Consider the following 12372-nt stretch of genomic DNA (forward strand, 5'->3'; position numbering starts at 1 on the left):
GTATGCAGATAATGTTCTCATTTTCTTGACAAATCCAGCAGTTTCAGTGCCTTGCCTGATACAATGCATTCACACGTTTGCCGCTTTTTCAGGGTATAAGATTAATTTTGCTAAATCAGAGGCTATGCCAATGGGTGGTCTTACGAAAGAGTTGGCTCTTGAGAGTGACTATAGATTCCCATTTAAGTGGGCACAGAGGGGTTTTGTGTATTTGGGCATATTCATTACTCTAGTTCTGGATTGGCTGTTCAAAGCTAATTTTACTCAATCATTTGAAAAAATTAAACAAGATCTTCAAAGATGGGAGGCACTTCCAGTCTCAATGTTGGGTCGGATAGCGCTTATTAAGATGAATATTCTCCCTCGTTTGCTATACCCTATACGGATGCTTCCCCTGATTTTCAATAAACAAACACTCAGGACACTGAACGGTTGGTTCAGCTCCTTTATCTGGCACCGTAAATGGCCCCTCATTAAATTAGCCAAACTGCAGTTGCCTCACAGACTGGGGGGAGTAGACCTTCCGGACATTAAAAATTACCAATTAAGCTCAATTTTGACCTACGTGAGTGATTGGGTTTGTGGGGACCCTCTTTCAATATGGCTAGATATCAAAGCCTCCCGGCAAGGTTCCCCCTTTACCAGTTTGCTGTTTTGGACAAGGTGAGGACAGTTAGGGAATATTGCCATAACCCAATAGTCATCAATACTGTTAAAGCATGGAGGGCAATTTGGCAGAGGGAAGGTAATATTGGCAAAACACCTTTGTTTACACCTTTAGTGGGAATGCCGGGTTTTCAACTGGGTATGATAGATTCAGGATTTAAACGTTGGGCAGCTAGGGGTTTATCTTGCATGGGTGATTTAATTGAGGGAGATGTAGTGATGTCCTTCGATCAGTTAGCACAGAAGTACGAGTTACCTAATAGAGACCTCTTTCATTTTTTTCAAGTTAGGGATTTTATTCAAAAAAAGACCACACTTTTGACAGATCCCTACAAATCTGACATAGAAAGAGGGGTACTAAGGGCTAAGAGTACACTCTCTGTCAGTACTCTATATCACCAATTGGGGGGTGCCACCTCAGATGAGTCTGATCGACTCTGCAAGATGTGGGAAAGAGAGCTGGGTGTTGAAGTTTGTTCAGAGGCATGGGAGGATTATTGGGAGAATGCAAGGAAGATAGCAATTTGCAATAGGACCCATGCTTTACAGTTGAAGATTTTCCACAGCGTCCACTTAGCCCCAGACTGTTTGTCAAAATTTAAGCCAGGGGTATCTTCAGCATGTCCCAAGTGCAAGGTCTGTATGGGTCTTACCCATTGTCTTTGGTCTTGTGACAGGCTTCAAACAGATTGGAGCGCTGTGGCGGGTGCAATGGAGAGGATTTTAGGTGTAGGGATGGAGAGGGATCCTATTTCTCTCCTTTTGGGCCAACCCATTGTATTTCTTGCAGACGCGCATAAGAAAACATTTTTTAATATTCTTACATTCTGTGCAAAGAAGAATATCTTGCTAGGTTGGATTAGAAAACCCCCCCAGGCCTGTCGGGTTGGTGGAAGATTGTTATGGAGCATATTCCCCTGGATTTTCTCACAAATACGATACACCACAAAATTGAGAATTTTTACAAGACATGGCAGCCCTTTTTGAAATACCTGGACACAGATTTATCTACCACACTAACAAGGGCTTTTACATAGCCGTAACAATTGTGTTTCATGAGTCCAATATCCAGGGAGGAGGAACTGTGAATGTATGAGTGTTTTGTGTGGCTGGGCTGAGTTATTACTATTTATTTGTTTGTTGTTAGGTATTTATTTATTTAGTTAAATAGCTAGTTTAGGTTTTTTTAAACTTTTATACTTCTCTATATATGTTTATACATTCGTACAGGAGGGTGGGTTGGGGAATATTTTTTTAATTATTATTTGAGTTTAGTTTTGTACTATTTTTGGACTGTTTTGAATTGCATTGTTTTGTATTTGGTGTAATATTTAAAAATCTATTTTTTCTTAATAAAAATATATTATAAAAAAAGAAATAAAATTTAAAAATGTAGTCACAACTGTAATGCAAACACAATGATCAATTTCCACATCACAGGCTCCCACCAACAACAATGTAATGATGATCATATCATCATCAGATTAGCTGGTACTGATTGAGGAATAAGAACTTGCCATTGGTAATACCTACATCCTTCTTTAACATAATACCATCCATTATGAACACCTAAGAAGGTAGACACTTTGACATTTTAACAGGAAGGTAACGTCTGCAATAGTCCAGCAGTTCCTCTTTACCATACCATCATGTCAGATCGCTGTGTTCAGATCCTGGGGTGCCACCTGATCCCATGACTCTCCTAAAGTAATGGAGAGAGTACTATCCATTGAACCACACCACACAACATACACTGTGGTTTTAGCTTGTGGTGGCCTTGCTTAAACCTGTGCCTCCTGCTGAGCAGTCTGTCAATTAGCAGCATGTTTGGTGTTGTGCTGTCATGAGAAAGATCAGCAGGATGACTATTAATAGTCATACAGCACGGAAACAGATCCCTCAGCCCAACCTGACAATGCCGAACATAATCCCAAACTGAACTGCCTCTTCCTGGTCCATATCCCTCCAAATATCTACCCTATTCACACATCTATCCAAATGTCTTTTAAACATTGTAACTGTGCCCACATCCATCACTTTCTCAGGAAGTTTATTCCACACATGAACCATACTCTGTGTAAAAGTATTGTCCCCAATGTCTTATTTGAAATCTCTCTCTCTCTCCTCTCAACTTAAAAATGTGCCTTGAAATCCCCCATCCTATCTATAGTTGTGTTCCCGTGTAAACCACGTTATAAGAAAATCACACAACAGCAGCATCATTTAAATCAATTGAGCCAGAATTGCATTATAGCCAATACAGGTAAGGAAATGTTGCATTCCACAAATAATGGTCTAAATTCTTTCATCGCAATTTAGCCAATTCACATTGAAGAAACGCGCATTATAGCAGAATTGACTGTATTTTATAAAGTTCTATACAGTCACCTCTCAACTTCCTATGCTGTAGTGAAAAAAGCCTGTTCAGCCTTTCTTTACAACCTTCCATACCAGGAGAAAGTGATAACTGCAGATGCTGGAGACCAGAGTTGAAAAGTGTGGTGCTGGAAAAACACAGCACGCCAGGCAGCATCAGCGGACAACATCCTGGTAAACCTGTTCCGAACCCTCTCCAGCTTAATAATATCCTTCCTGTAACTGGGAGACAAGAGCTGGACATTGGTCAACTATTAAATTCATACATTGATTGCATGCTGCAGTGAAAATTGTGTGCGAATGTCCACTTCTTAAAAATCTCAGTTAACTTATTGGGCAGCTTTGTAATCATGGGCTGTTATAAATGTGAGGTTCTACATTTTGGAAAAGCAAGTCAGAGTAGGACTTAATGGTAAGGTCCTAGGGAGTCTTGCTGAACAAAGAGACCTTGGAGTGCAGGTTCATAGCTCCTTGAAAGTAGAGACATGGGTAGATAAGATAGTGAAGAATGCGTTTGGCATGCTTTCCGTTATTGGTCAGAACATTGAGAATAGGAGTTGGGAGGTCATGTTGTGGTTGTACAGGACATTGGTTTGGCCACTTTTGGAATATTGTGTGCAATTGTAATCTTCTTCCTATTGGAAGAATGTTGTGAAACCTGAAAGGGTTCAGAAAAGATTTACAAGAATGTTGCCAGGGTTGGAAGGTTTGAGCTACAGGGAGAGGTTGAATAGGCTTGGGGCTGTTCTCCCTGGAGTGTCAGAGGCTGAGGGGTGACCTTGTAGAGGTTTATAAAATCATGAGGGACATGGATAGGATAAATAGACAAGGTCTTTTCCCTGGGGTGGAGGAGTCCAGAACTAGAGTTCAGGGTGAGAGGGGAAAGATATAAAAGGGACCTAAGGGGTAAGTTTTTCACACAGAGGGTGGTGCATGTATGGAATTAGCTGCCAGTTGAAGTGGTGGAGCTGGCACAATTACAGCACTTAGAAGGCATCTGGATGGGTATAGGAATAGGAAGGGTTTAGAGGGATATGGGCCAAGTGCTGGCAAATGGGACTAGATTGATTTAGGATATCTGGTCGTCATGGGCGAGTTGGACCGAAGGGTATGTTTCCATGCTGTACATCTCTATGACTCAAATCATTTATAGAATACAGGTATCATTGAGTAGGCCAGCATTTATTGTCCATCCCTGTGTACAGCTCGGAGTCAACCACATCGCTGAGGGTCTGGAGTCACATGCAGGTACGGCCAGCAGATTCCTTCTCTAAGGCAGGGCATTTGTTGAACCAGATGGGCTTTTACTCCTGACAATTGACAACGGTTTGTCACATAGTCTTCATTAGACTCTTAATTCAGATATTTATCAAATTTAAATTCAACCATCTGCTGTGGCAGGATTCGAGCCTTGGTCCCTGGAATATTGGCTAGGCTCCTGGTTCAAGAATCTAGTGAAGCTTTCACCTCCCTTTGAGTATTTGCAGATTGAAGTTGGCAGGCACAATTTTGAGGCTGTCACAGAGCTACAAGCTAAACATCCATGCACGGTGGCTCAGTGGTTAGTACTGCAGCCTCAGAGTGCCAGGGATCTGGGTTTGATTCCAGCCTTGGGTGACTGCCTGGATTCCCTTTGGCTGCTCCAGTTTCCTCCTGCAGTCCAAAGATATGCAGGTCGCGTGGATTGGCCATGCTCAAAATGTCTTGGGATGTGCAGGCTAGGTGGATTAGGCCATGGGAAATGCAGGATTATAGGGTAAGGGATGTGGGTCTGGATGGGAAGCTCTTCAGTGGGTTAGCATACACTCAATAGGCTGAATGGCCTGCTTCCACACTGCAGGGATTCTACACCTGTTCTGCCATTTCAAAAGATCATGATTGATCTGAATGTGACTTAATTTAACACCATGGCTTGGATTGGAACATGATATTCTTATCAGTCAGGTGAGTATACTCAGTCAATTAAGGAAATTGTGTGGCAGAGGCAGTTCTTTTTCCAATAGAAACCACATACATGAATATGTTTTGTCTCTGCAAATGAAAATATCCATATACACCATCTATTTTAAAATACATAAATGTTTATTGTAATTTTGCATAACCCAAAAGTACAGAATCATTTGCAAAGGAAATAAACAGCAAATATAGCTGAACCAGAAAACCAGCTGTTTACCTAAAAGCAAGGGACATGATTCCTGATACATTTCTACTGCAGTTATTGTACCATCCCACATCTCGAAAACACCTGGTTACATTTCTTAATATAAGCTATTGCTGTGCAATGACAAAACAGCTTTTTTATTCCATTATGGAAAATACAACTTGCTCAAATTTGAATAGAAGAACCACTTGCTAAATTAGAGCATGATTTTTTGATTTTCTTGGACACTTGGGCAGTATGGTGGTTGCCCAGATAAACTTGAGTCACTTTTCTTGAAGAGTGTATAATGACACAAGGTTCAGCAATAACTGAAGAAGCCCTTCTTTTCAACCTGTGATCCTGTAGCAAGGCTTTTCTTTTTTGTAAAATTAGTATGTTAGCTTTGCTGGCTATCCAGAATTGCTCTGAAAAGTTGATAGTTGACAGTAAACCGCACTGCAGTGATTTTGTTATAACAGAGATGGCGATCAAAAAACAATCACGTTAGTCTGGGACTGGATTACAGACCTATGACAATGTTATTTGATTTGGATGCCTCAAAGGCAGCCAGAGTTATTAATAAACTTAACAACCAGCAAGCTCTTAAACCAATGACTATCTTCATTATAGCATCGCGTTAAAAACATTTCAATATGTGTCAAGCCGAACAAGTTTTACTTCAGTATGTCCCAAAATTAGTATTTTAATATATTTTAAAATTATTAAATATTGATTTATTAATGAAACATAATTAATTGTTACTTACATGATTGTCATTTATGATGTGCTGAAAATTAGCATTCCCCTAGTCAATCCTGGTGTCTCTCTCATTATGAAAAGATAGGCTAGTTCAATAGAGTCCAATTGAAGGAATTTTCCACAAAGTCAAAGAGTAATTAGTATGTTTCCTTCATTGTGACCCTTATTATGGATTAACATATCTATTCTGCTGAGTGGCAGTTGAATACATTCAGCAACATGAACCGAAAAACTAACACTCACTACCTATATTTCCCTCAAATAACTTGTACAAAATTTGCAGCTTCTGCATACTATTTCAAATATTGTTTAAGTAAAAACGAAACAAAACGTTTCTTCCTCAGCAATATTTTGGTTGAGCAACCTAATGTTCCGTTATGTAACTTTGGAAAGTGGGAAGATGTTGAGACCGAAGAACCATGTTCTTGGTGAAGGTGGTGCACCTTGACAGTATTTCTTGGCGATGCGGCCTTGGAGGTATTCTGGGAGTCATGTCTGTAGCAGGGACTTTCACACTTACTGAAGCATCAGGGCTGTCACTCAAATCCATGTTTTCCACTCCCGAATCATTCTTGGACATGGTCTCAGCAGACAAAGTTAGGTTCTCAAACAGTCTTGCTACATTATCGGAGCCTTTAAGGACGTGGTAACTATCTGGCAAACTGTCATCCTCAGTCGACTCCGACTTGTCTGAACTATCATCACACAAGCTTTCTGACCTGCTATCTGACTCGTCTGAGTTGGGGAGGCTCAATTCACCTTCAGATAGGTTTTCATCTGGCAAGTAGGTGGAAGACTTTGATTTTTGCCTTTGCAGTTTAAGAGTGACACCGGTGGTTTTTGTGGGGGAACTGTCTTGGCTTCTCCGCAACTTCTGCTTTTCAACACTTGACAGCACAGATGAATTGTCAACGGTGATAGTGAGATCTGGAGTGGAAGCACATCTGACCGGCTTGGTTAGAATCTGTAATTTCGAATGAGGGTTTTTGTATGGCTGCAGATACACCGATGGGACATACCCAGACTGACCATCATACCTATTAAACAACAAAATGACAAATTAGTCTCCACATTGCTTTGCTGGTTCCAGAATGCACACAACAATTCATATCGTTCCTTGCAATTCTACTTACGTTGAATGCAATATATTTAGATTTAATTCTCTGGTAATTAACAAATGTTTTAAAGTCCTTTCTCTAATCCCTTGTTTTGCTCATTTTTGATAAAAGAAAGTTGCTCTTGAAACAGAAAGTAAATGGCATTTAACACTTGGCGGCATAGTGGCTCAGTGGTTAGCACTGCTGCCTCACAGCACTAAGGTCCCAGGTTTGGTTCCAGCCTCGGGCAACTGCCTGTGTGGAGTTTACACATTCTCCCTGTGTCTGCGTGGGTTTCCTGCGGGTGCTCCGGTTTCCTCCCACAATCCAAAGATGTGCAGGTTAGGTGAACTGGCCATGCTAAATTGCCCATTGTGTTAGGTGCATTAGTCAGAGGGAAATGGGTCTGCGTGGGTTACTCTTCGGAGGGTCGGTGTAGACTTGTTGGGCCAAAGGGCCTGTTTCCACACTGTAGGGAATCGAATCTTAACCATTGAGATGTTCAAATCATGTTTCAGATTTAAGACAGAGTTTTTGTGACATGGAGAATCTGACTGATTTCAATGTAAGATCCTAAATTGTAGCTGCCATACACCATTAGCTATTTGGATCTACTGATTAAGGAACAACTGTTCAACAATACAGAAGGACATACCTAATAAACCACCATCCATCACTGGACTTTTTCAAGACTTCAACTATAATACCCACGTGCATGGATAGTTCATCTTCGTTTTTCTTTTCATAGCTTTTAACAGCATAATATTGGCACTCTAAATTTATGAAAGGAAAAACAAAACGAAAATAAATATTTCACACTAATATTGCTAAATATTGATTAAAATGTCACTACACAAAAAAAAGGACTTCAACTAATTCTGGAAAATGGTGAGCTTGGTTCAATTTTTCTTATTCTGTTTTACCAAATTATATGTTACATTATACATTTACAAAACATTGGTTCAACCTCAACTGAAGTATTGTGTCTAGTTCCGGGTACCTACCTTAGAGAATATTTGAAGGCTGTTGAGTAAGTATGGAAAACAATTTGTACAAAAACGGTTCCAGGGATGGGGATAGATTGTAAATCAAGTCCTTTTAATTTGACTTATTATTGTCACACCCACCTAAGTAGTTTAATTTTGCGTGCAGTACAGCCAGATCACAACATACAAAGATTGTAGGCTGATTGAGCAGAGTAAGGAATACTCTGGTTAAGGCTGCAAGGAAGGTCCCTGCAAGTAAGGAAGGCTGTCCTCCTCAGGGGTGAGAAGGCTGGAGGGAGATTTATGCTAAATCTAAAGAGGTCTGAACATAATAACTGTTCTGAAAGGTTAAGAAGTGAATGGTAAAACACCAAACACTACACGAAGAAAACGTTTCTTTTTTATATGCACATGCAACTTGGATCTGGAATGCATTCCCTAACAATGCAATTGAGCTTTATTCAAATATAACTTCTAAAAGGAAATTGGATTTGAAATATCTGCAAGACTGAGCTGCCAGAGGAAGTGGTGGAGGCTGGTACAATTGCAACATTTAAAAAGCATTTGGATGGGTATATGAATAGGAAGGGTTTGGAGGGATATGAGCCGGGTGCTGGCTGGTGGGACTAGATTGGGTTGGGATGTTTGGTTGGTATGGACGATTGGACCGAAGGGTCTGTTTCCATGCTGTACATCTCTATGACTCTATGACTAGCAAAACTGTTATTTGCAGACAGCCAGTATGGACATAATGGGCTGAAGGACTTCTTTCTGACTGTAAATAATCTTGCAGGGTTGAAAGCGCTGGAATTTTTATTTGAGTATGATAAGTGTGGCCATATTTTCCTGAGAAAATGAATGTGGTTGGATTTAACCTTTTTAATAAAGTAAACAGAAACTGAATTGGTTTCTGGAAAAAAGTTACCCAATTTTGGCATTTTATGTTAATTGCCCCCCGGACAATTTCACGATTTGAAAAACATAGAGCTGTTTCAGGTCGAGCATATTATGGGCTAACAAAGTGTCGAATGGCAAGCCAACAAAGACATTTATATGCAACAAATTTGTTTTTGTAGAAGCTACTTAAGAAGTCATCAAGTGCAAAAGAATGCAGAGCATAAATTATCAATGGATTGAGAAATTGAAAATAATTGGAGCTTGTGCAATCTTTTGCTAATGATATTTAATTGTGCCGCATCAGAACAATGGAGCAATTCTTTTTCGCTCTTAGAATATTTAACATGCAATGTTAATGGGTCACTGCAGCTTTAACATTAAATCATAAGAGTGGTGCCAATGTCTAATAATTAACTTACCGCCTGATTTTTCAATGAATGAGTCCCCACATCTGACAGAAGAAAGGCATTTTTTGAGATAGGGAGCTGGAAACCAGGCTAATTGCTTTCCTTCATTCTCCACAAGCCACCAACCTGGAAGAGACAGGCAGCAAAGCCATTAGGATAAGGATGTCCCCACATTAAACAATTTTGCCCACCGTAAGCCTATTATCGGCTATTCAATTTTGCAATATCCTGTTGGTATACATTCAGGAACTATGATTGGTCTACGAAACCATCTCAATAATACTGCTTCACGAAGCTGAACTGTTACGTAGAAACAACAAGGTAAAAACAATGATTGCAGATGCTGGAAACCAGATTCTGGATTAGTGGAGCTGGAAGAGCACAGCAGTTCAGGATGCTGCTTGAACTGCTGTGCTCTTCCAGCACCACTAATCCAGAACGTAGAAACAACAAGACCACCCTCCATCCCCCAAACTTAGGGTGAATGCTGCAAATGGAGCTCTATCTTTGATTAAACAAATGACGCGCTTTGTCTTAATTAGCTCTGTCTGTCTGTAAATAAAACATACGGAATCGGTACGTTTCAACAGATTTTTGATGAAGTTTGCAAAAAAAAGAGACAAAAATAAAGCCCTCATTTTTCAGTTCAACCTTCTCTCTGGCACCCTCATCCCAAACACCGCACCTCAGAATTCAAAAATGAAATAAACAGACTCACTATCAAAGCACGATCATCCCAAAATGTTACCTGATGTGTTCTTGGCTATAACATCGACGGTTTCGTCCTCCAGCACCTTAAACGGCTTGTTCTTGGTATCTTTGGTTTCATAAGGTGCGATGCACCTGTAATTCTCTGAAGCCACGGGCTGGGTGATAGACTGGGCGCCGGTTCTGGCAGAACGCCGTAAAGTCTCTCTCCTCTTCTCTACCGCCGAAGGCATGACAATAACACTAGAGCAAAAGAGACCGCTGCAGCGTTAGTTTGGCAAGACCGATCCGTCCGTAGGAAGTTTGAGAGCTGATGCGAGTGTGGGTGGTCTAACAGTGTTAACATTTCACTTGCAGCACCATCGTGTGCTCACCTGTCTGAGGGAAAGGATGGTGCAAGGTCACTGTTAGTGGCCAGGAAGAATTGGATAATATCTCGGTCCTCAGTGATCTTAGTGGAACATGTCAATAAACGATCACAATATTCCTGCAGCATTCCGATCCTGAGCACTGATCTACTGACTCGAGCTTGCCTTTTCTCCCTTCTGGTGATATCTGCAAGGGAATCAGCATAAAAATGTTCTGAATTTTAAAGCTTTTGGCTTAATAGTTAAACAGTGACTATTTTTAAAAAGATACTTCAGACCAGTCTGAAATGTTTCAAGATAATGTTTTAAATTCCTTTACTAATCATCATCAATTGCAACAATTTAAAAGGCAATTGGATGGGTATAAGAAGGATTTAGAGGGATATGAGGAAAAGCTGGAACTTGGTCAGCTTGAACAAGTTGGTATAAAGGATCTGTTTCTGTGTCATACAACTCTATGACTTTATATAGAGTAAGAGGTGCCTGAGTTTATCTTGCTGTGTGGAAGGAGTCCTCTGATGGTTGCTGTGTAACGTACTAACTTTTTAGGTTTTACAAATAAAATGGGCTCAATGGTTAGCATTGCTGCCACACAGCATTAGGGATAGGGGCTCAATTCCAACCTTAGGGCAATTGTCTGTGGGCGTTTGCACATTCTCCCTGTGCCTGCGCAGGTTTCCTCCTACACTCCAAAGATGTGCAGGTTAGGGTGAATTGGCCATGCTAAATTGCCCATGCTGTTCAGAGATGTGTAGGCTCGGTGCATTTGAAAGGGGAAGTGTAGACTAATACGGTAGGAGAATGAGTCTGGGTGGATTACTCTTCAGAGGGTCGGTGTGGACTTGTTGGGCCAAATGGCCTGTTTCCACACTGTAGGGATTCTATGAAAAAGAAATTGCTTTCGCCTTACCTTGGAATTTGGGGAGAATGCGGTCTGACTTTTTAATACGGCCAGCTTCTAAAGGGTACTTCTTCACAATGGCTTTCTGTTATTCAAAAGAGAGGGGAAGATTTAAAATAAAACCCACTTCACACGATGCAAAGCATGTTGTTTAACAGGTTCGAAGCTCCACTTACATGCAGTTTCTTAAACTCTGCGAATGTCCTGTACACAATAACATCATTCTGATCAGACCACAGGACTGATGCAAGATAGGTCTGCCATTCAGCAACAAAAGAAATAAATGAGTTATTAGTATAAAACATAGAAATAATGAAGAGCAGAATGTTCAAAATGTTAGAGAAAATAATGTACATTTATTACGGTATCTGCCTTTTATAAGAAAAGATTATAAAGTGGCTCACCTTTAGCTTCTTATGTTGCATTAATCCAATAATGCGGACCTGCAGCGGGAACCTCTTACTCATTGTGCTGATTGATTCTTGCTCGGAGCTCTCCAGGTTACAAATGTGCTGACTGTGTGGTCTCTAGCTTTCAGCAGGCACAGAGCTCTGTTTTATAGGCAGTCCCCTGCCTCTCACAGCACACTTTGCCCAACTCCGCCGCCCAGAAATTCCACGATGTGCAAAGTCATTTCGGATTTTTTTCCGTGATGCACATGACTCTGCCTGGAATGTAAATGTGCTTGGCTTCAAGGCGGGGACACATGCTGCGCAAAGAGTTGATATGAAACAATTCTGGACAGTACCAGACAAATCAAATGAGAAATCTGTGGCAGAGAATTCCACAGGCTTCCCACTCTCTGGGTGAAGACATTTCTCCTCATGTCAGTCCCATTCCCATCTCCTTTAGTCTGTGACTACTCCCTAGTTCTGGACTCCCCCAAGGGAAAGATTTAAATGGGACCTAAGGGGCAACTTTTTCACGCAGAGGGTGGTGCGTGTGCAGACAAGCTGCCAGAGGCAGTGTTGGAAGCTGGTACAATTACAACATTTAAAAAGCATCTGGATGGGTATATGAATAGGAAGGGTTTAGAGGGCTGTGGGCCAAGTGCTGGCAAATGGAAC

At 40.9% G+C, this 12372-nt stretch overlaps 1 protein-coding gene across 1 annotated transcript; it reads right to left on the bottom strand.

Annotated features, from left to right (window-relative positions):
* Positions 1–5103: 5103 nt before the first annotated feature.
* LOC122560568 (NADPH oxidase organizer 1-like) lies at positions 5104–11852 on the bottom strand. Its single transcript, XM_043711326.1, has 8 exons — positions 11710–11852; positions 11482–11562; positions 11315–11390; positions 10411–10591; positions 10077–10279; positions 9341–9454; positions 7694–7811; positions 5104–6978 (listed from the first exon to the last, which is right to left on the bottom strand). Exons 1-8 carry the CDS (start codon positions 11770–11772, stop codon positions 6306–6308), a joined length of 1509 nt encoding a protein of 502 aa, XP_043567261.1. The 5' UTR covers positions 11773–11852; the 3' UTR covers positions 5104–6305.
* Positions 11853–12372: the final 520 nt, after the last annotated feature.

This window comes from Chiloscyllium plagiosum, chromosome 21 (genome assembly GCF_004010195.1).
Source record: "Chiloscyllium plagiosum isolate BGI_BamShark_2017 chromosome 21, ASM401019v2, whole genome shotgun sequence".
Lineage (NCBI taxonomy): Eukaryota > Metazoa > Chordata > Chondrichthyes > Orectolobiformes > Hemiscylliidae > Chiloscyllium > Chiloscyllium plagiosum.